This window comes from Convolutriloba macropyga, chromosome 2 (genome assembly GCF_964194025.1).
Source record: "Convolutriloba macropyga chromosome 2, txConMacr16.3, whole genome shotgun sequence".
In the NCBI taxonomy this organism is placed as follows: domain Eukaryota; kingdom Metazoa; phylum Xenacoelomorpha; order Acoela; family Convolutidae; genus Convolutriloba; species Convolutriloba macropyga.
In genome coordinates this window covers 52667694-52687970 of record NC_134469.1, presented here as the reverse complement: position 1 = coordinate 52687970, position 20277 = coordinate 52667694, and the positions used below count along the sequence as shown (strand labels likewise).

At 34.5% G+C, this 20277-nt stretch overlaps 1 protein-coding gene across 3 annotated transcripts in view; it reads left to right on the top strand.

Moving 5' to 3' along the window:
- The window catches only part of LOC142358761 (uncharacterized), a 49359-nt gene that overhangs the window by 9592 nt on the left and 19490 nt on the right, over nucleotides 1–20277 (top strand). For all 3 annotated transcript variants that reach the window (XM_075410334.1, XM_075410335.1, XM_075410336.1), the window contains 2 exons: nucleotides 12983–13180; nucleotides 17203–17615. In XM_075410334.1, the coding sequence (XP_075266449.1) occupies nucleotides 12983–13180; nucleotides 17203–17615 (611 nt within the window). The remainder of the gene's footprint in view (nucleotides 1–12982; nucleotides 13181–17202; nucleotides 17616–20277) is intronic.

Sequence of the window (20277 nt, the reverse complement as noted above, 5' to 3'; positions counted from 1 at the left end):
CTTCACATCATTGTCGCAGAAGTTCAAGTCAACGGCATTGATCAACCTACAGATTACAAGACTTTTGCGAAAATGCAAGTCAACAGGGTGGATCTCATTGTGACCTGGCGTCAACACGGCATAACAGACATACCAACGTCAAGAGTTGTTGCGTTTTCCGACGAATGCAAACCGACTTCTTAGAATGAGCTCTCCGCGTGGATAGCTACAGCTCCAAATCATATACTAAAAAAAACAGAAGAACCATGCCTTTTTGCAATATCTGCTCACAAAAGAACACGAATTGAATCAAAGCCCGATACAAAGCGTCCGATCCAAAGCTTTTTTTAATCGCACTCAATCAGATAAAAACTCTACCATCAAATACTTGACGGAAACTTACTATTTTTAAAACTAGAAAATTTTTTCAAAGGCATCTAATTGCAATTCTGAATTGTCACAACGAGGTCCATAATTGTGTGACTGCTCAATAGAAAAACGTAAAGAATTTTCGTCTCAAATCATATAAGTTTACCGGAAAACCGCCATGTGAGATAAGGTTATTTTCAGCCAGTTGCAAAGTTCAACGTACATAAGGACACAATGGTTGGAAATTTTCATTCAGTAGAATCGGAAAGTTGGTCGAATGATGGATATAGCTACAAATGCATGGTGGCTCTACATTAATTGCGATCTGTTAGCGAAAACATCTGAAGTTTTTGTTTACTTTTACTTGTATTAATATGAAAACAATAACTCCCGATTGCAGCTATAAAAATAAACCCTTTAAGTAAAGGCTACGAACCTAATGAAGAAGATCAGATAAACTTTATCGCTGCACTCTTTGAGATTTTTGGTCAAACTTGTGACTCTCTAGGATCGATATGCGGAGTTATTAAAGAGCAATCCAAAAACAACTTTTTCAAATAATACAGTAAATAACTTTCTTGAGAAATACATTGGAACACGCTGTGTATCAGGCAACATTTACCTTCTCAAACTGTGTTAAATCAAGCAGTTTAATTAGTGATCAATTAGAACTATTCTGTAAAAACCATCACATTATTGTCATAGAATTCAAGTCAACGGCCTTGATCAACCTACCGATTACAAGACTTATGCGAAAATGCAAGTCAACAGGGTGGATCTCATCGTGACCTGGTTTCAGCACGGCTTGACAGATATACTCACGTCAAGAGTTGTTGCGTTTTCCGACTAAAACAAACCGACTTCTTAGAAGGAGTACTCCGCGTGGATAGCTACAGCTCCATATCATACACTAAAAAATACAGAAGAACCATGCCTTTTTGCAATATCTGCTCATAAAAGAACACGAATTAAATCAAAGCCCAATCCAAAGCGTCCGATCTAAAGCTTTTCTCAATTGCACTTATTCAGATAAAAACTCTATCATCAAATACTTGACGGAAACTTACTATTTAGAAAACTAGAAAAATTTTTCACAGGCTTCTAATTGCAATTCTGAGTTTGCACGACGAGTTCCGTAATTGTGTGACTGCTCAAAAGGAAAACGTAACAAATTTTCGTCTCAAATCATATAATTTACCGGAAAAAGCGCCATGTGAGATCAGGTTATCTTGAGCGACTTGCAAAGTTCAACGTACATAAGGACACAATGGTTGGAATTTTTCATTCAGCAGAATTGGAAAGTTGGTCAAATGATGGATATAGCTACAAGTGCTTGTTGGCTCTACAATAATTGCGATCTGTTAGCGAAAACTTCTGAAGTTATTGTTTACTTTTATTTGTAATAATATGAAAACAATAACTCCCGATTACAGCTATAAAAATAAAACTTTTGATTAAAGGTTACGAAACTAATGAAGAAGATCAGATAGACTTTATCGCTGCACTTTTTGAGATTTTTGTTCAAACTTGTGACTCTCCAGGATTGATATATGGATTTAGTAAAGAGCAATCCAAAAACAACTTTCAACTAATACCGTAAATAGCTTTCTTGAGAAGTACATTGGAACACGCTGTGTATCAGGTAACATGCACCTTCTCAAATTGTGTTAAATGAAGCAATCTAATTAGTGATCAATTAGAACTATTCTGTAAAAACATTCACATCATTGTCGCAGAAGTTCAAGTCAACGGCCTTGATCAACCTACAGATTACAAGACTTTTGCGAAAATGCAAGTCAACAGGGTGGATCTCATTGTGACCTGGCGTCAACACGGCATAACAGATATACCAACGTCAAGATTTGTTGCGTTTTCCGACGAATACAAACCGACTTCTTAGAAGGAGTACTCCGTGTAGATAGCTACAGATCCATATCATTCAATAAAAAATACAGAAGAACCATGCCTTTTTGCAGTATCTGCTCACAAAATAGCACGAATTAAATCAAAGCCCGATCCAAAGCGTCCGATCCAAAAGTGTTTTAAATACCACTCATTCAGATAATAACTCTACCATCAAAAATTTGACGGATACTTACTAATTAGAAAACTAGAAAATTGTTTCACAGGCTTCTAATTGCAATTCTGAATTTGCACGACGAGGTCCGAAATTGTGTGACTGCTCAAAAGGAAAACGTAACAAATTTTCGTCTCAAATCATATTTTTTACCGGAAAAACCACCTTGTGAGATCAGGTTATCTTGAGCTAGTTGTAAAGTTCAACGTACATGAGGACGCAATGATTGGAATTTTTTATTCAGTAGAATCGGAAAGTTGGTCAAATGATGGATATAGCTACAAATGCATGGTGGCTCTACATTAATTGCGATCTATTAGCGAAAACATCTGAAGTTATTGTTTACTTTTATTTGTAATAATATGAAAACAGTAACTCCCGATTGCAGCTATAAAAATAAACCCTTTAAGTAAAGGTTACGAACCTAATGAAGAAGATCAGATAAACTTTATCGCTGCACTCTTTGAGATTTTTGGTAAAACTTGTGACTCTCTAGGATCGATATGTGGAGTTAGTAAAGAGCAATCCAAAAACAACTTTTTCAAACAATACAGTAAATAACTTTCTTGAGAAGTACATTGGAACACGCTGTGTATCAAGCAACTTTTACCTTCTCAAACTGTGTTAAATCAAGCAGTTTAATTAGTGATCAAATAGAACTATTCTGTAAAATCCACCACATTATTGTCGTAGAAGTTCAAGTCAACGGCCTTGATCAACCTACCGATTACAAGACTTATGCAAAAATGCAAGTCAACAGGGTGGATCTCATCGTGACCTGGCTTCAGCACGGCTTAACAGATATACCCACGTCAAGAGTTGTTGCGTTTTCCGACGAATACAAACCGACTTATTAGAAGGAGATCTCCGCATGGATAGCTACAGCTCCAAATCATACACTAAAAAATACAGCAGAACAATGACTTTTTGCAATGTCTGCTCACAAAAGAACACGAATTGAATCAAAGCCCGATCCGAAGCGTCCGAACTAAAGCTTTTCTCAATCGCACTCATTCAGAAAAAAGCTCTACCGTCAAATACTTGACGGAAACTTACTATTGAGAAAACTCGAAAAATTTTCACATTCAATTTGCATTTCTGAATTTGCACGACGAGGTCCGTAATTGTGTAATTTATCAAACGGAAAACGTAACAAATTTCCGTCTCAACTAATATGTTTTACTTTAAAAATCGCAATGTGAGATGAAGATAATGTCAACGAGTTACAATGTTTAACGAACTTAAGGACGCAGTGGTTGGAGCTTTTTATTCAAGGGAATCAAAAAGTAGTAAAAAGAAGGATATAGCTACAAACGCATGGTGAACCTACATTAATTGCGAGTTGTTAGCAAAAACATCTGAAAAAATATTTTATTTTGGTGTTGGTAACGGTTGAAAAACAAAAAACCTCGAGTGCACTTATAAAAGTCAACCCGCTAATTAAAGGTTGAAAACCCAATGAAGAAATTACGATGGACTTTTTGGCTGATTTTTTTTTGGAATTTTAGTCAAAACGTTTATACTCTAAGATGGATAAACGGAATTAGTAAATGTCAAGCCAAAAAATTTTTATCTCAATTAAAATAGTTAGTAATTTTCTAGAAAAATACGTTGGAACAAATTGTTTATCAGTTTGCGTACACCTTTCTCAAGCAGTGTTTAATCAAACAGTTTAATTAGTCATCAGTTGAAATTGTTCAGTGAAAACCATCACATTATTGTCGTAGATTTTCACCTTAGAAGTCAACGGCCTTGACCAATCTGCAAATTACAAGACTTATGTGGAATTGCAAGTCAACCTAGGGGGAACTCATCGTGACCCGGCGTCAGCACAGCGTAACAGAGTTCCACACGTCAAGAGTTGTTGCGTTTTCTGACAAAAACAAACCAACTTCTTAGAAGGAACTCTCCGCGTCGATAGCTACGGCTCCAAACCAAACACTAAAAAATTAACGAAGAACCACGCGTCTTTGCAGTATCTGCTCCCAATAGAATACGAATTGAATCAATGCCCCCTATATAAAGTTTAGACCAATTCTTCCTGAAATAACTAAGCGCAACAACAACTTAGCTGAAGTTGGTATAGGAGAAAATTGTTCTATTTGTCTATTAGTTAATGCCAATCACAAATAAGGTAAACAACTGAAAAAACTCTATCGACACACCTATGTTTTTCATGTGAAAAATTTGAGAGATGTTGCTAAAACTCCCCTAGAAAACCTCACAAAATTCATTCCACTGTCCGAATTCAACAATAGAGTTAAACTTCTTTGCTAATCAGCTATTCAATTTTTTAGTGACAATAGCTCAGCTAGCACATTGTCTATGGAAACCCATATGGTTTCTCTGGACCACAAGCTTTTTTTGGACCTGTCTTAGATAAATCTTATCGTCACTTCTGATCCAAAATTTTTCTCAATCGCACTCATTCAGATAAACACTTTACCATCAAATACTTGACGGAAACTAACTATTTGGATAAACTTGAAAAAGTTCAACAGGCATCTAATTGCAAGCATAAATTTGCAGGACGAATCCTATAATTGTGTGATTGCTCAAAAGGAAAAATATAACAAATTTTTGTATTAACTCATTTTTTTTCACTGTAAAAACCGCCTTGTGACATAAGGATCTTCAACGAGGTACAAAATTCAACGTACTTAAGGACACAGTATGTTGAAAACTTTTCATTCCAGAGAATCAGCAAATTGTTCAGATGATGGATATAGCTACAAACGCTTGGTGGCTCTACATTAATTGCTACCTGTTAGCGAAAAACATCTGAAATAATCGTTTACTTTTTTGGTACCATTATGAAAACAATAAACCTCGATTGCAACTATAAAAATTAGCCCGCTAACTAAAAGTTAGAAACCCATTGAAGAAGTTACGACGGACTTTATTGTTCAACTTTTCGGGAATTATGGTCAAAACTTTTACGCACTAAGATCGATAGATAAAATTAATAAATGTCAAGCCAAAAAAAAATCTTTCTCAACTAACATAGTTAGTAGTATTCTAGAAAAGTACGTTGGAACAAATTGTGTATCAGGATACCTACACCTTTATCAAGCAGTGTGTTTAATTAGTCATCATTTAAAACTATTCTGTGAAAATCATCACAATAACGTCGTAGAAGCTCAAGTCTACGGCCATTGTAATCTCGGTTTTGTTGAAGGTATAAATATTGCGGACAAACAGAAGTCGTCTTGCGTGTTATCTTACACAAAATTATTCAGATAACAGTAATATGGACATCAAGAAAACTTTAAAAACCATTATTTACTATCTTTGAACAACGCTCAATAAACTTATCCCCATTTCACACATAATTTAGAAGGCACCAAACATACCCCTTTAGTAAATTAACGAGATGTCGGGTGCTCAAATAGGACTCATTTAAGCAAAACTGTTGAAATCTCATGGCGGAAAAACGGACGCAACTACTGTGAAAGGACGCCTGGATCAACCTACAGATTACAGGGATGGTGAAGAATTGCAAGCCAACAAGGTGGATCTCATCAAGTCCCGGTGTAAGCACGGCATAACAAAGAATCCCAAACTCGAGAGTTGTCATGTTTTTCCGACAAAAACAAACCAACTTCTTAGAAGGAACTCTCCGCTTATATAGCTACAGCTCCAAACCAGACACTAAAAACGTTTAAGATGAACCTGGCCTCTGAATGACCAGTTTTTCAAAAAAGATATCTCGAATTTATCCATACTCTTCCACACCCATCGGAAACAAGCATTATGAAAACAACGGAAAATTCCATTGACTTCCTGGTAGCAAATATCATGTCTACAACAAAGACTTACAACAATCTGAGACCCTCCAAAGCAATAGTGTCAGACAAAACGATGTTGAATGTTTCAGATACCGTATGCTCGAAGAGTTTGCTTAGTTATTTTTGGAAGACTGGCTCGAGAGAACTGTCAGTATGGGATGCGGATCAAAAGTTTACCCTCGATGGTACTCTCCCATAGTTTTATTGTGAAGCATTTCTTTTGCTTCACTTATTACAATTATACTAAGTTAAAATATGCAGAATTGTATTGGCTAAATTTAGCTCTCACTTTACATTCACTATATTCCAGGAAATGTTGAGAAAGAGTTTCACGTGATTGATCGGAAGTTTAGTTAGCTATACTTCCGATAAAGCATGGTAAGCTTGCTTTTTTCGCCGGGAAAATTTGATTTAACAATTGTTTTTTCTGGTATTATTCTTTGAAAGGGGTGTCCTTCAGTTGATCTGTTCTCTTTTCATACCTTTCCTATCATAAATGTAGTTAAGACGGTTATTCAGCTGTCTTTTTTTTCGTTTTATTCATATCCCAGCTATTCCTTTCGTTCAGCCCTAAAATTGGGGACATCGTACTAAATAGCTACAAATGACATTACCAGTTTATTTAAAGTTATTAATAGCCACCCTCATCTTCTCAGCCGGCTATTATAGCGCTCCTATTTTTTTTACTTCGCCGAACTTTTTTTCGCTTTACCCATTTTTCCGCTTTTTCGACATTTTGCGTGAAATCTTTTTGACTTCTTTAGGCCAGTTTCACTCTTTTGTCATTCTGCTCAAGGTCCTTTTAAACAGCAGCTGCTCAGCAAAGCAATTCAAAATGACGAGAGTCAGTATAAAAGAATCAAAGTCAGAAATAGAAACGGGATAAACCCATAAAGCCCATTATTAGATGCCCGGTACTTGAACTTTGCTCTCATACGTTTTCGTTACTATCTATAATGCTTATTGGTATTAATACTAGACCCTGTAGCCTCTATCTGAGAGACAGGAGTATGTTCAATGACATCAAAATAAATCGCACTTAAAAAAGTTTTTATACAAAAAACAATTTTTGTTGACATTTTCCTTTCTTTCAAACCCAATAGAGTTATGGGAATCAACGGCGGCTATTTTCCGGCAATCTGCTGGGTATGTTTTTAAATTCCGGAATCGAAAATTCCGGAGAAATGAAAATTTTTGTGGAGATTTTGGTAAAAAAAAACTATATTGAACAATTGAAATTTAAATTGTGCTACTTTTCCTTTTTCCTGAAACGAAAATATCTTAATCCACAGTTTTAAGACACTCACATACAAAAATGAGCAGATTGAAATTTTGTCAACTTTAAGTTTTGCATAGTTAAGGCTCGAAAAAGTACAGAACTATAGCCGATAAACATAACAAACTTCAGACAACTCCACAAAATCGAACTTGACCAATCAAGCAAAGACAAAAAATGTTTGATTTCAGTAGTTATTTCACCTAAGAAATAAAATGAAGGAAAAAAAACTATGAGACGTTAAAGAAAACCTTTCCGCAAACAAAAACAAAAAGAAATGCAGATAAAATCAGCTTAAAAAACTGTAAGAAAATGAGTGGTATTTCACGCCTATTCTGTACATACCAGCCTTTTTGCGCATCTTTTGTAGTTTTTCAAATACAAATTTCTATTAAAATTTTCATTAGAAAAATGTTAAAACTGCACCTGTGATCAAAAACCACATAATAAACCGTCACTTTTTACGTTGAATTTATATCTGCAAATTTACAATGGTTTTCAAATCCAATTAAAAAGTAGAGGTCCATGAGCTCAATGTAAACTCTCCGCTTCCTGAAAGAAAATTCACTAATGGAAACAGTTTTATGTAGTATAATTTTTTTTACATCGTATAGAGAAGATTATATTTCTTGTTGGCTAAACGTGTCCACTGTGAAAACATATTATGGGTTAGCTATACAATTAAGATGCAATTATCCAAGTGCTAATTAAAGCTTGGGTGTGATTGCGCTAGTGAGAATGGCAGATGTATCAAAAAAAAGAAAGTTTGTTGCTGGCTTATCAGAGTTGAGTATTAAACTAGATAAACATAAATCTCCTTTGGAAATCGTGTTAAGCCGAAAAAGAAAACAATGTAATCGTTATGGAAACTGATATCACGTTTAGTTATGTTAGATTCATATCAAGTCTCGAAGTCTGAAGCATAGCCACGGCCTGCAAGGCATGATAATATGCGGAAAAATTTATAAGATTGAATTCGGATGCGTCACATTTAGGTTCATTGAACTCATAAAGTTAGAGTGATTTAAATTTCACAACAAATCATATTCGTTGAAAGTTCTTTGTGTCGGTACGTCTATTTGTTGAGATTTCCCCGGTTTTGATAAGAGGAATTTTGTTGTTTTCCCTAGTTTTGTCAATTAGCAGTCTTTTAATTTAAAATATTCTCACAATTGTTTTTGTTTCACGGCAATATTTTCTGAAATCTGGAGCGGGATTTATCCATGCAATTTTACTTGAGCTCAGAACACTACCTTACTTTAGATGATTGATATTATCTGCATCTCATTATTTTCCTGGAAGCTTGAGAAAAATTAATAACAAAAGTGACAAAGTCTGGTTCATATTACTCACTTATTTTGCTTCTAGTTTCCAGTGCTCGTGCAACTAAACGCAACTTTAGAATCTTTACTTTCGATTCAGTCAGCATTAACATGCACCCCAGATTTACTCATTTTCAAGTTTTGCATGGTGATGTCTCAAGAAATAGACGTACCAATATATATTTAATTGAACGAATCTGATTTGTTGACAAATTGACAATCTTTATGCGTTCATCTAACCTAAATTGGCAAAGCCTGATTCTAGATTTTAAATTTTACCGCGTCTGGCCATGCTTCGCGGGTCATAACCATGCCTCACCGGCAAGTTGGACTTGATATGAATCTATCTTAACTAAACGTGAGACCAGTGTCCCCCAAAAACAATTTTTTTTAATCTCTGACTTAACGCGATTTCTGAGCAAATTTATATCAACATTCATACCTTACTTCAAACCGTGCACCATTCGTCGTGCAATCAGCCAATCATTAAATAGTATTAACATTTTCTCAAATTTGATGAGCCCTCAAAAAGCTCTATGTTTTGGTACGTCTGCCCATTTCATTAGCGCCATTTTTATGCATCTTCGAATTTCACTAGCGCCATAGCATATTGTTTGCATTTCATACGCTCTCTTTTTTTCGACACAGGTCAAGTGGCTAAAATGGGGAAGTGAAGTTTTGACATAAAATCATGGTGTCGAGAATATTGGCCGACGTAAAAATTAGTCGAAAAAGTCTTAAGCAGGAGAGTCAGCCGAATTAAATGCTGAGATAGCTGCTGTAAGCAAACATAAATGGGACGCAAACATAAATGGGTACGCAAACTCGCTGTACGTAAGATCAACGCATTTGGTCATGCCTTGCGGGTTACGGCCATGCCTCAGCGGCCAATAGGACTTGACATAAACAAGGAGGCTCGGTAATGTGCGATCGCCAATAAGGTTCCGACCCAAATCATTCACAATTTTGGCATAATTGACTACCAAATGAGGAACAGTTAGAAAAACCCAAAAATTTAGGTATTTTTCAAAAAAAAATTGGAGTATGAACGAAATGATAGCCTCCAAAGCAAATAACTAAGTGGAATAAAAAAAATGATGCATTAGATTCATGAGATTTGCCAATAGTAAGAAAGCGAGTCAAGACGAACAGCAAAATCAAACAACAACAACAAACATTAAATAAATCAAAACAATTGTGTCCATTTTAAAAGACAACACTTAATAACAATGTCAAAATTGCCTCAAATAAATCCGAAACTAAACAAAATAACTTGTAACTCACCAAGAAAGATTTGGGAGCAGTCCATAATAAGGCTTGATAACAATTAGACAATAAAGAACAAAAACAATAAATTTAAAAACTTCGCTTATTTTTTTATAAAACAATTTGTTTCAAAGTAATGAAAACAATTAGAAATGAACTAAAATATCCCTTAGGTTTAAAATTATAATTGTTTCTAACGATGGGAATTAAAAACTGTGGGCATTCAATTTTTATGCGGTTACAAAAAAAAACAACACAGAAACAACAAACAAAAAATCAGTTAATGTTCGCCAGAAAACGCTTTCGAAGCCGTAAAGCCATACTTCGGCCCTCAAAACATGTTCGCTTGTACATTCTCATTCTCCGAACACCCATAATTTATTATGTGACATTTTATAAGAGAAACCAGGTAACAAATAGACAAAATAAAAAAAGGCAAATTTAAGTAAAACTTTTTTTTCCAAAAAAAACTTTTTCCAAAGACATGAAAGAAAAGAATTACAAAATAAAATAATTGAATAAATTTTTTTATTCTTCCAAAAGAAGCACTTGAGATCTACAATTGTCCAGACTATATCTAACATCAACAAAAACAGCGTAAAAGATGACAAAAATAAAAAATTAAATTACTTTTTTTTGCAAAAAACCCGTGTCGAAACCCATTAAAGTCGAAACGAATTCATTAGAAATTTTATGTTTTGTGACTCCAAACCATTGAAGTTTCCCTTTGACAACAATTTTGTCATATTTGGCCTGAAATTAACAAGACTATGTAACAAACAGACAATAAAAGAAACAAAATTGCGAAATTAAAAAGAGTTTTTTTTTAATTTTGGAAAACAATCTTATTCAAAGTCATGAAAGACATCAACTATCTACTAATATCAGAACATCAGCTCATCTATTTTTCCATGAAAAGTTAATGAAATGGTGTCATTAAGTCAATCAAGACAAAAAAACGACAGTTAAAGACAAAATTAGTGTCAAAACCATTATCTATATCTCTGAGGATTTAAAAAATATCAATTTTGCCTTATTTTGAACGCCAATAATTTGATATATAAGCTGTCATTTGCGTGATAATGTAACCAATCTAGAAAACATGAAAAATGGGCAAATACCTAAAAATTAAAAAAAAATGTGTAATCTTGTAGTGTCAAAGCCAGAAAATCTTAACTTAAGGCGTAAAACCGCAATAAAGATTGAATTTGAATTCAATAGAAAGAGGAAGCATTCTTTTATTGCTGACACTAAGCTACAAGTTGACCAAATTAAAAGAAAAATGGAGGCAAATTTCAATTATCCAATTTTTTTAAAATCAAATATTTTCAAAAAGCCAAAACGACCCTAAGTTTTAAGCAATAAGCTCTAAAAAAATTGCAGCTAATAAGAAAACCAATTGGACCTATCACTAGTGAGTTTTGTTATGAAAGGTTCTGTTGTTTAATTAATATAAAAAAGATCGAATTTTGTTAATAATAAAGACCGACTGATTACATTACCAATTATTTATGGATTGTAACAGTCCAAGATTGGTCCAAAACTAGCCCTGCTAATGTTGTTTGTCCATCAAGAACACTTTTTTCCGAATGTCATAGATATAGATACTTTATTAGTTACAAAATCAAAAAGAAATGCTGCGTTTTTGATAATCAACGAGTGAAGTTAGCAAAAAAAGTTTTAATTACAGACTACTCGCAACGGAAGTTGAAGTAAAAATAGCCCTCTTTTGAGTCTACAAAGATTGTAATAGAGGTGTTTGGGAGTGCATTTCCTGAAAATGTAATCAAAGTAAACTATAGAAACTTATTTCGTGCTGTTTTTGATGAAAAAGTCTGAATTTTGTGAAATATTTAGCCAGAATTTTTGACAAAAAAAATTAAATAAAAATAGTCGGCAATATTTTTTGTCTCTAAAAATAAAATCAACAACTTGATCTTGAAAATTTCATCAAATTTTAGCAAAATTGGCATAATTTTAGTCAAAAACTCCGAAAAAGTGAATGAAATCAACGGATTTCACTCTATTTTCTCAAAAGTATAGACCTCGATAACTTCCTGTAAAAAACGAAAATCAAAATAATTTTATTAATATCTTATTCTACGCTGCACAAGCTTTCTAATAATACCAGTCTCAACTCTGTACGATGAATATATCGATCGGCCAAAATTTTCTGAACAAAAAAACCCATTTGAGTATATAGTTCCCCCCCCCCCCCCGCAAGAGGGGTCGGAACAAAAAACTATGACAACCGAACAAAATATCACGATCGAAAATTCTTGGAATATTTTTTGGGTGTTCTCAAATCTAATTGTTTATTGTCTCCCTTTAGGCTAAAATTCCATTCAGATATTTTTTCGGCTAAAATTCATGGCACTTTAAATCGCATATGGTAATTAATCTTTGCTTATGATGTGAGCATACAATGAAAAGTTTTTGCGCTTACATTTTATAGGAAGGCTCTGCTATACTAATCTTGTTGACAATCGAAAGCAAGAACCCGTCCCGTCTTCAATTAATGCCTGCAAATTACCTTTAAAATAAAGCATCTTGAGGTCCGCAAAATTCTTATTTATGGGGTGCAAAGAGAAGGTTGTCTAGGACTGCAAAACAGAGAAGATCCCAATTTTATTGTCTCTTCCGTTCTCAACTTGTTACATATAAACAACGGAAACTGGCCATTTGCTTTGGTTCCACATATCCCTCCAGAATTATTTCGAAAATTTGGTAAAAAGATATTGCAAAAGTGTTTACAAATATTAGTGACTGTTGCGTTACCATAATATGAAAAGTAGGCGGGACACCGTTCTTGATACGGCACACGTCTCTCTTGATATTTTTTTCTAATTTGCGTATGTTGAAATACATGTTTTTATCAAATAATTCGTAATTTTTTCTGCAACAGCAAACTCAACATCGCCCCGTCCAGGGAAGCAGGAATTAAATGATAAAATTAGTGGCGATGTGGCTGTGAATGTGAGAACTGGACATGACCAATTGAGAGTGAACAATCACAACGTGAGTAAAAGTGGAAAGAACGTCAGCAAGAGTCTACAGGTGCAATCTTTATCTCCATCAGCTACGCACGACATGCCATCTTACGGTGAGCTGATGATTTGTTAGAGAGAAGAAAAGATCGATACCTTCTTCGAATAATGTTGTAGAGTACTAGAATGAAACAACGACCGTTTAGAAGTGAAATAAAGTTGAGGAATTATCTTGTTGGTGATGTGCTAGTTTCAATTTTGAAAATGTGAATGTGTTCTTGTTTTTTCTCTTTTCTAAACAATTGATGACATTTCTGGGGTAAATTGGAAGGCCATAGATAAGAATTAAAATGATGTACAAAACCTTCTGAACATTTTGCGCATCTTCGTTATTTTCCGCCAAATCATTTAAAGGTCAACATATTACAACTTGTTTTGTTTTCTCTCGCCTTAATGGGCTCACAAATTTAGTCATGCCCCCAGGCGACTTTCTTAAACAGTAATAACACATAAGTGCTATATAACAGTAGCACATAATTTGTTATTGAGGTCTTAAATACAATGGAGGGAAAAGATTGAGAGGAACAGGTACTTTCTGCTTGGGCGGCTATCACCCTTTTCACTCTTTCCCATAATTATCCTTTATACAAAGATCGTATTTGATACTCAACAGATCATACACTAAAACAACCAAAAATGAAAAATATATCTATATAAGGTCTTTCCCCTTCTTTGAGAAGAAAAGTGATGTCAATAAATGTTTCATAAGAGTTCAAACTACTGCCTTTCTGACACCAAATAGTTTGTTTAGAGCGTAACGAAAAGTTGATGACACATATGACAAGTTCCTACTGACGTAACAAGAAAGCATAATGAAGAAACAAACACAGACGAAAAATTCATTTATACTTTTTGAAAATAAATAGTGTCAAATTGTTCATTATGAAGAAGGAACAAATTCTTTTATGTTTCTCGAGAGAGTTTTGCATGCGTCCCGAGTGAGAATGAATGCCAAGACAACAAAAGTTGTATGCAAAAAATTTTGCAAGTTAAAAACCCTTCAGTCTTTGTGAAAAAGATTTTTGTCAAGGTTTTGAAGAGGAAATCATTGTGTTGATTTAATTTGTTATTTCAAAGCGCTACATGTGACCTGTCTAATGATGACAAAGTGCTAATGAGACCTGTCGTTAACGAAAAAACGTAACGCAAGATTAAACACATAGCCGGAAGAATTCCGGAAACGACTCGAAGTGGACTCGAAGTTGACTCGCCATCCAACTATTTATCAGACAAAGCGTGCCTCCACTAATTCATGATTATTTTGAAACAAAACCATTACACAAAAAAATCAAAAACAATAAAATCAAATCTGTTTAAATTTGATAAAAAATCTGATGAATTTTTTTCATAAATTGAGATCCCGAAATAACTATCACTGCCGAAATTACTTCATCAAAACAACTAGGACCTATTAAAACCACGTTTGAGAGTTTTCTAAAAAGTACTTGAAGCCAAATCATGAAAAAATAAGCTCTTACAAAGAACTTGGACTAAAAAAAACTGGAAAAGTTAATAAATTTTTTAATATTACAAAGGCACACAAATCCATCGAAAAAGTTTTTCAGCCAGGTATCCGGATGCTCGCAAAGCAATAGGCAAATCATAATAGGCTAGGAGACTTGTCTAAAAAACTACAAAAAAAATTTAGAAAAAGAGTTGGAATTTTCGCCATTTTTTGTCATATTTCTCAACAAAAAATGCTTCATATCCACAAAACTGTAACCACATGTTATCTAAGAATTGCTCAAGTCATAGGGGTATTTTCAATACCCTTTTGAGGCAGTAAAACAAAATGATCGTCACAAAATTGCGAATTTTAGCCCCATGATCAGCAAAATATATGAAAAACCACCGAATGAGCATAAAACTCATATGAAGTTCCAGAAACCTTCAAGCCACTACCAAAACCAGCCTAAAATTAAAAAAAAAATCATAACAGAACCTCTTAACCAAAAAAATAGAAAAAACTGCTTTAAAATGCCACACGTAGACAAAAAATATCGCTCGCTTGCAGAATTTTTTTCGCACATCAAATTCGCTCTCTTTAGAACAGCAATATGAACTAAAAACCATTCTCTTTTCGGTCCACTCTTCATTTTGATCAGCAACAAACTCACCTCAAATTTTTCACGTGTTTCATTTCCTGCTTCAAAATTCACTCCAATAAAATTGATTAAAAAAGACTTCTCCAAAACTCCTCTTCGATTCGTAAAAACTTTAACAACACAAAGAGTTCAAGAACTATCATTTTTTAAATTGAGAAAACAGAATGACAGAGCCATAGAAAACTAAAAGAAACAACTGTCAACAATAGCATAGTTTGTTTACCTCGCCTTGTAAAAAAGAACAAACCAATGTGAACCACTTCTAAAAATTTACTAAATTTTTTTACTAGACTACATTGTAATGAAGGCTTAAACGCAGATGCTAACAACAGTGACCTTTAAGTACACTTTTTTCTGAGTATCTTCTGAAAATCAGTAAGACATGTCGCTAATAAAACTCTGTGAAAGAATAACAAAACGAACAACAAAAATGGGGAAGTTCAAAAAATCACTAACTTTTTAGGACGCCCCAAACAGGTAAAAAATAGTACAAACTGAAAGCTATAACTAAGAAAAGTTCAAATTTTTCAATTGGGTCCAATTGAAAAGACTTTGGAATCTGTAACTAGTCATATTGAACAATCAGACACCAAAAGGAACAATTAATAATATACATCTGTAAACAATCAATCGGTTTCCGTTTTGTGAATGGAAAGCCGTTCGAACGTCTCAGTAATAAACCCAACCAAAGACACAAAAATACGGGCATTTATAAAAAGTTTCCATTAGTAAATTATAAAACTACTCATTGAAAAAGTCCTAAAGAGAGTGCTATCTTTGGAAGTAAATATTGACTGGAGCTACTTTCTTCGAAAACCTATTGTAGAATATTAAATTAAAACTTATAGCTAAATTTTGATTAGTTACAACAATAGTATCGGCGCACCATTAGAACAATTATTGCACTTTTAGAAGTACTAGAGAAAAATGAAGATTAAAAACACACTGAAAAAGGAATGCCGCTCGTAAAAACCTAAATCTCTCTCTGAAAACAGAAAATGTACTGTTTACTCAACAAGAATTCATCTTATTGAATGTTATTAAGTGATTTGACAGAAAATTTTTTTATCCAATTTAGTGAAATATTTCACTAAAAAAAGCATTTGGTAAATTTCAATTTAAGAAAGCAAAAAGCCGGAAAATTTTTATTTCAGAACACTCCCTTAAGACGAGGAAGCAATACTGCCCTATTTAAGTTTCCACAGAATATTTCAGCAGTTCTTAGATCTAAACTTTTGGGGAATTTGTACAAATGCACTGAAATTTTTATTTGGTGCCAATTTTCATTACAAAATCTGAATTTTAAATTTTAGTCCAAGTTTTAGTCAAGCATGTCAGATCAAACATCACAAAAAAGTTCGATTTCTCTGAAGGTAAAAACAACACTCTTGTTAACATCTTTATCATAATTTAGCAAAATATGTCAAAACTTTAGCAAAAATTGCGAACAATATTTGCTTGAGTTTTTAGCTGAAACGTTTTCGAGCATTCTGGAACATTCTTTTGCTCGCTGGAGCTAAATAACTTTTCTTCCCGTCGTCAAAAACGGGACAAACTGGTAAAGCTCGAAGGCATTATATTGGTGCGCGTCTCTCTCTCAGAGCTTTATTAAGCAAGCTCTGAGTGCAATTGAGCTGAAAAAAGCCGGAGGATGCAGGTTTTCTTGGATCTTGGAGCACCCTACGTGCTCCCCCCACCCCCACCCCCCCCCCCCCCCAAGTTTTATGCTCGACATCTGAGTCTAGTCTCCTTGTGTTTAAGCTAGTACAATTAACTCCAACCCCTCGCCAGTTGTTTGAGTTCAATTCGTTCGACGGTAGTGGGTTATGTTTTCGTATTGTTCAAAACAGAAAACTACCATCAAAACATTTTTACTGGGTGTTATTTTTTTCTTGAGCAAATCGTAAAATCAGGTATCCGTATGTAGTTTGGTCATTTCAATTTTTGTTCTTAATTATGATTTTTGTTTCTAGGAATTGAATACTCTCGTTCAAAAACCGATTTGCGAGCTTGCGATCAGCGATCTAAAATGCAACAACTACATGACAATTTAAATGAGGCAATAAGAGAGAAAAAAGTGTTTCTCACTTCGAAAGGAAGCAGTGGCAAAATCATCCATAGATCCCTTCGCAAACGCAGTTTCATCAGAAAGCTGGACCCGATGGATAACCACGTTGCCCGATTCAAAGGAGCCAGAGATTTGACCGATACGGGCTACCTGAGATTATCATCGGATTATACTCCAAGGTCAATCAAATCAATGGGTAGGTTGAAGGACGATTCACATGGTGGTGATGGTGGTGGGGATGATTCAGATCGAGATCGGGCTAGTGACGGGGGATCTGTGCACTCGGATGACGACACAGAAAGTGTGGTCGAGTACATGGCAAGGACTTTGTATTTAATACCTGTTTTTATAGCTGCAAAGCTGTAAGCAGAGCGTAGCTTTATTGCGGTGATCTTCGTTTTCGTTTTTGTTTGGTCGTCTGAAGCCCTTTTTCGTTTACATTTTTTCACACCGCAAACTTGGAACATTCTTTCAAACCCAAAAAGAGCAATTTTGTTGATCTTTTCATGCCTCATTTCACTGCTCGCTTGCTAATTTTATGTGCGAGACGCCATTTCTTAAACTACTTGGTGGCGAGCTTTAAGCCAAACAGTGAAAAAAAGTTTTGATCATAACTGACTTGCCTCGCTCTCTAGAGGAATTCTAACTTTTAATATACGCCGTCAGCCTCTCAACGGATACTATTTAGGCGCTCTCCTTTATTACAAAGAATTTGAATTGTATTGGGGCTCTGTCTTTTTTAAGATCGGTTCACACATTTTTATGATTCTCGAAGTCAAATGGCAGTGATGATTTTGGTCACGCCGAAATAGGAAGTGAAGCAAAAAAGCGAGCGGTTTTAGGGCGTGAAATGTTTTCAATCTAAGTTTAAAGTAGAGTGAGAATACGGAGTATGAACAAAAGTTCACTTTCTTTTTTGTGTTTCTTGTTTCTTGTTCACATGTGGCATTTTCGCTTTGATTTTTAATGTTTTTTTTTTAATTTTTTTATGGATTTTTTTCTATGTGCTTTTCGCAATCCAGTCATAGGCTATTCTAGGTCTACTTTTTTGTTTAGTCAATGAAAATGTTTTGAATTGTAGGTCAGCTAAGTTGTCCTGCTCAGTTTTTTATTCGCTTTACCTTATGATCACGTTTTTCGTTTCATATAAGTCACGATTTTCAAGCTTGACTTCTGACTTGGTTCACTCACTGTTTCAAATGAATGGATTTTAAATTCTATCACGTATTCAATTACGTAATGTCGTGAAAACGGTCGATGTCAAAAGAGCTACATCAAAAGAAACGAGATGAACATATAATGCCCAGTCCGGTCATTAGGTCATAATGCATTAGGTTATCAAAGTTCATTAAAGCGATTGCTAGCTGGCATTAGTTTTTTGTTTCATAGCCTTCAGTTTAGAAGCTGAAATACTGTAATTTTTAGAATACAACCGAATATGCATAAATTACTTACCAAATAAGAACACTTTGACACTTAGAAAAATTTTGTCAACTTCCATCTCCTAATTTTGTCTTTTTTCTATTTCAATTTCAATGTGCATCAAGCGGGTCAACGGTGACGATTTTGCGGCAATTTACCGGCTGTGGTTTTAAAATAACTTGACATCACTCTGATCTCTTTGAAGGTCAATATATGACTCCTGATCATTGTTTATTTTAAAGCATGGCGACAAAAATAAAATATCAAATTTGAAATGTTTTGAAATGCCTTTTTTATTTCGGAAATGTTTCAGTCTTTAAAAAGGTTGGCAATTGCATCGATTCAAATCTGTATCTCCGGCTATCTGTATACTACATCACGTATGTCTGTTTTGCTTTTATTTCGGCAAGTTGCGAGCTATGTTCCTGCTTTCAGCATTAGGAACTCATATTTGTCAGTAAACACACAAAAAAATTCAAGTATGCTCACGTCACCCAGTCAAGTATATTCTATAGTTGAGGTGAATTTGTATTTGAACTTCAGCCTGAAATGAGCAAAGGTGAAAAACTAATTTCCATTTTTGAAAACTTTGTCGTTAAGTTTTTCTGCTAAAAATTGAGAATATTTGATTTTCTTGGTGGTCCTGAAAGCTGATTAACGCCGTCAACTGAAACAATTAAAGAATAGAGGATCAAGATGCTCACAACTGAAACTTAACCTGTCATAGTAGGAGTTTTCCTATGTTGATTAGCTGAAGCAAACAATGTTTTCGGCTGCCAAAATTTTCACAAAACTGGTCGTTGTGATCTGAACATCACTATTTGTCTATAGATAAATTCGAACAACTAGAATCAAAACCTTGTGCCTACCTGTCTAAAAACAATAAATCATTGTCTTGAGGCATCAAATTGTCAAAAGAGGGTCAAGTTACATTAAAATCCAGTTAAAAACCAGTTCATAAACAGGTCTCTTGAGCAAAACGTGAAAGCAGATTATAGAATGCAACCGTCCAATCCACAAGAAAAATACTATGTTCAAACGTCAGGGGGTAGTATCGTTTTGTTTCAATTTTCTTTTCAACTATTCTTTTTCTCTCGAAAACAATTGTTGTGATTTCTTAAATAAAATACTTAAATCTCTATCAATTGAGTTTTTATTAGGACTTAATGCAGTCTCCTAAAACAATAAGATAATATTGCCCCATTTTATAACAATTTATATTTTTGCTCTTCAATAGTATTAAGGTCATAAGGGGCTCTTTCTCGCCGGCGGCTTTTCATAAGATATGTTCTACTGGGCTGATATTCACAAAAAAGCTATCAAAAACGTTTTTGCAGCACCTGTTTGGTAAACTGATTGCTGAACAACTATCCTATAACAGCGAGACCTAATTTATTTCGCTCTTTCTCTCGCTCTCTCTCTCTCTCTCTCTCTCTCTCTATCTCTCTCTTCTCTCTCTCTCTCTCTCTCTCTCTCTCTCTCTCTCTTCTTTCTCTCTCTCTCTGTGTGTGTGTGTGTATGTGTCTTTCTCTCTCTCTCTCTCTCTTTCTATATAAAT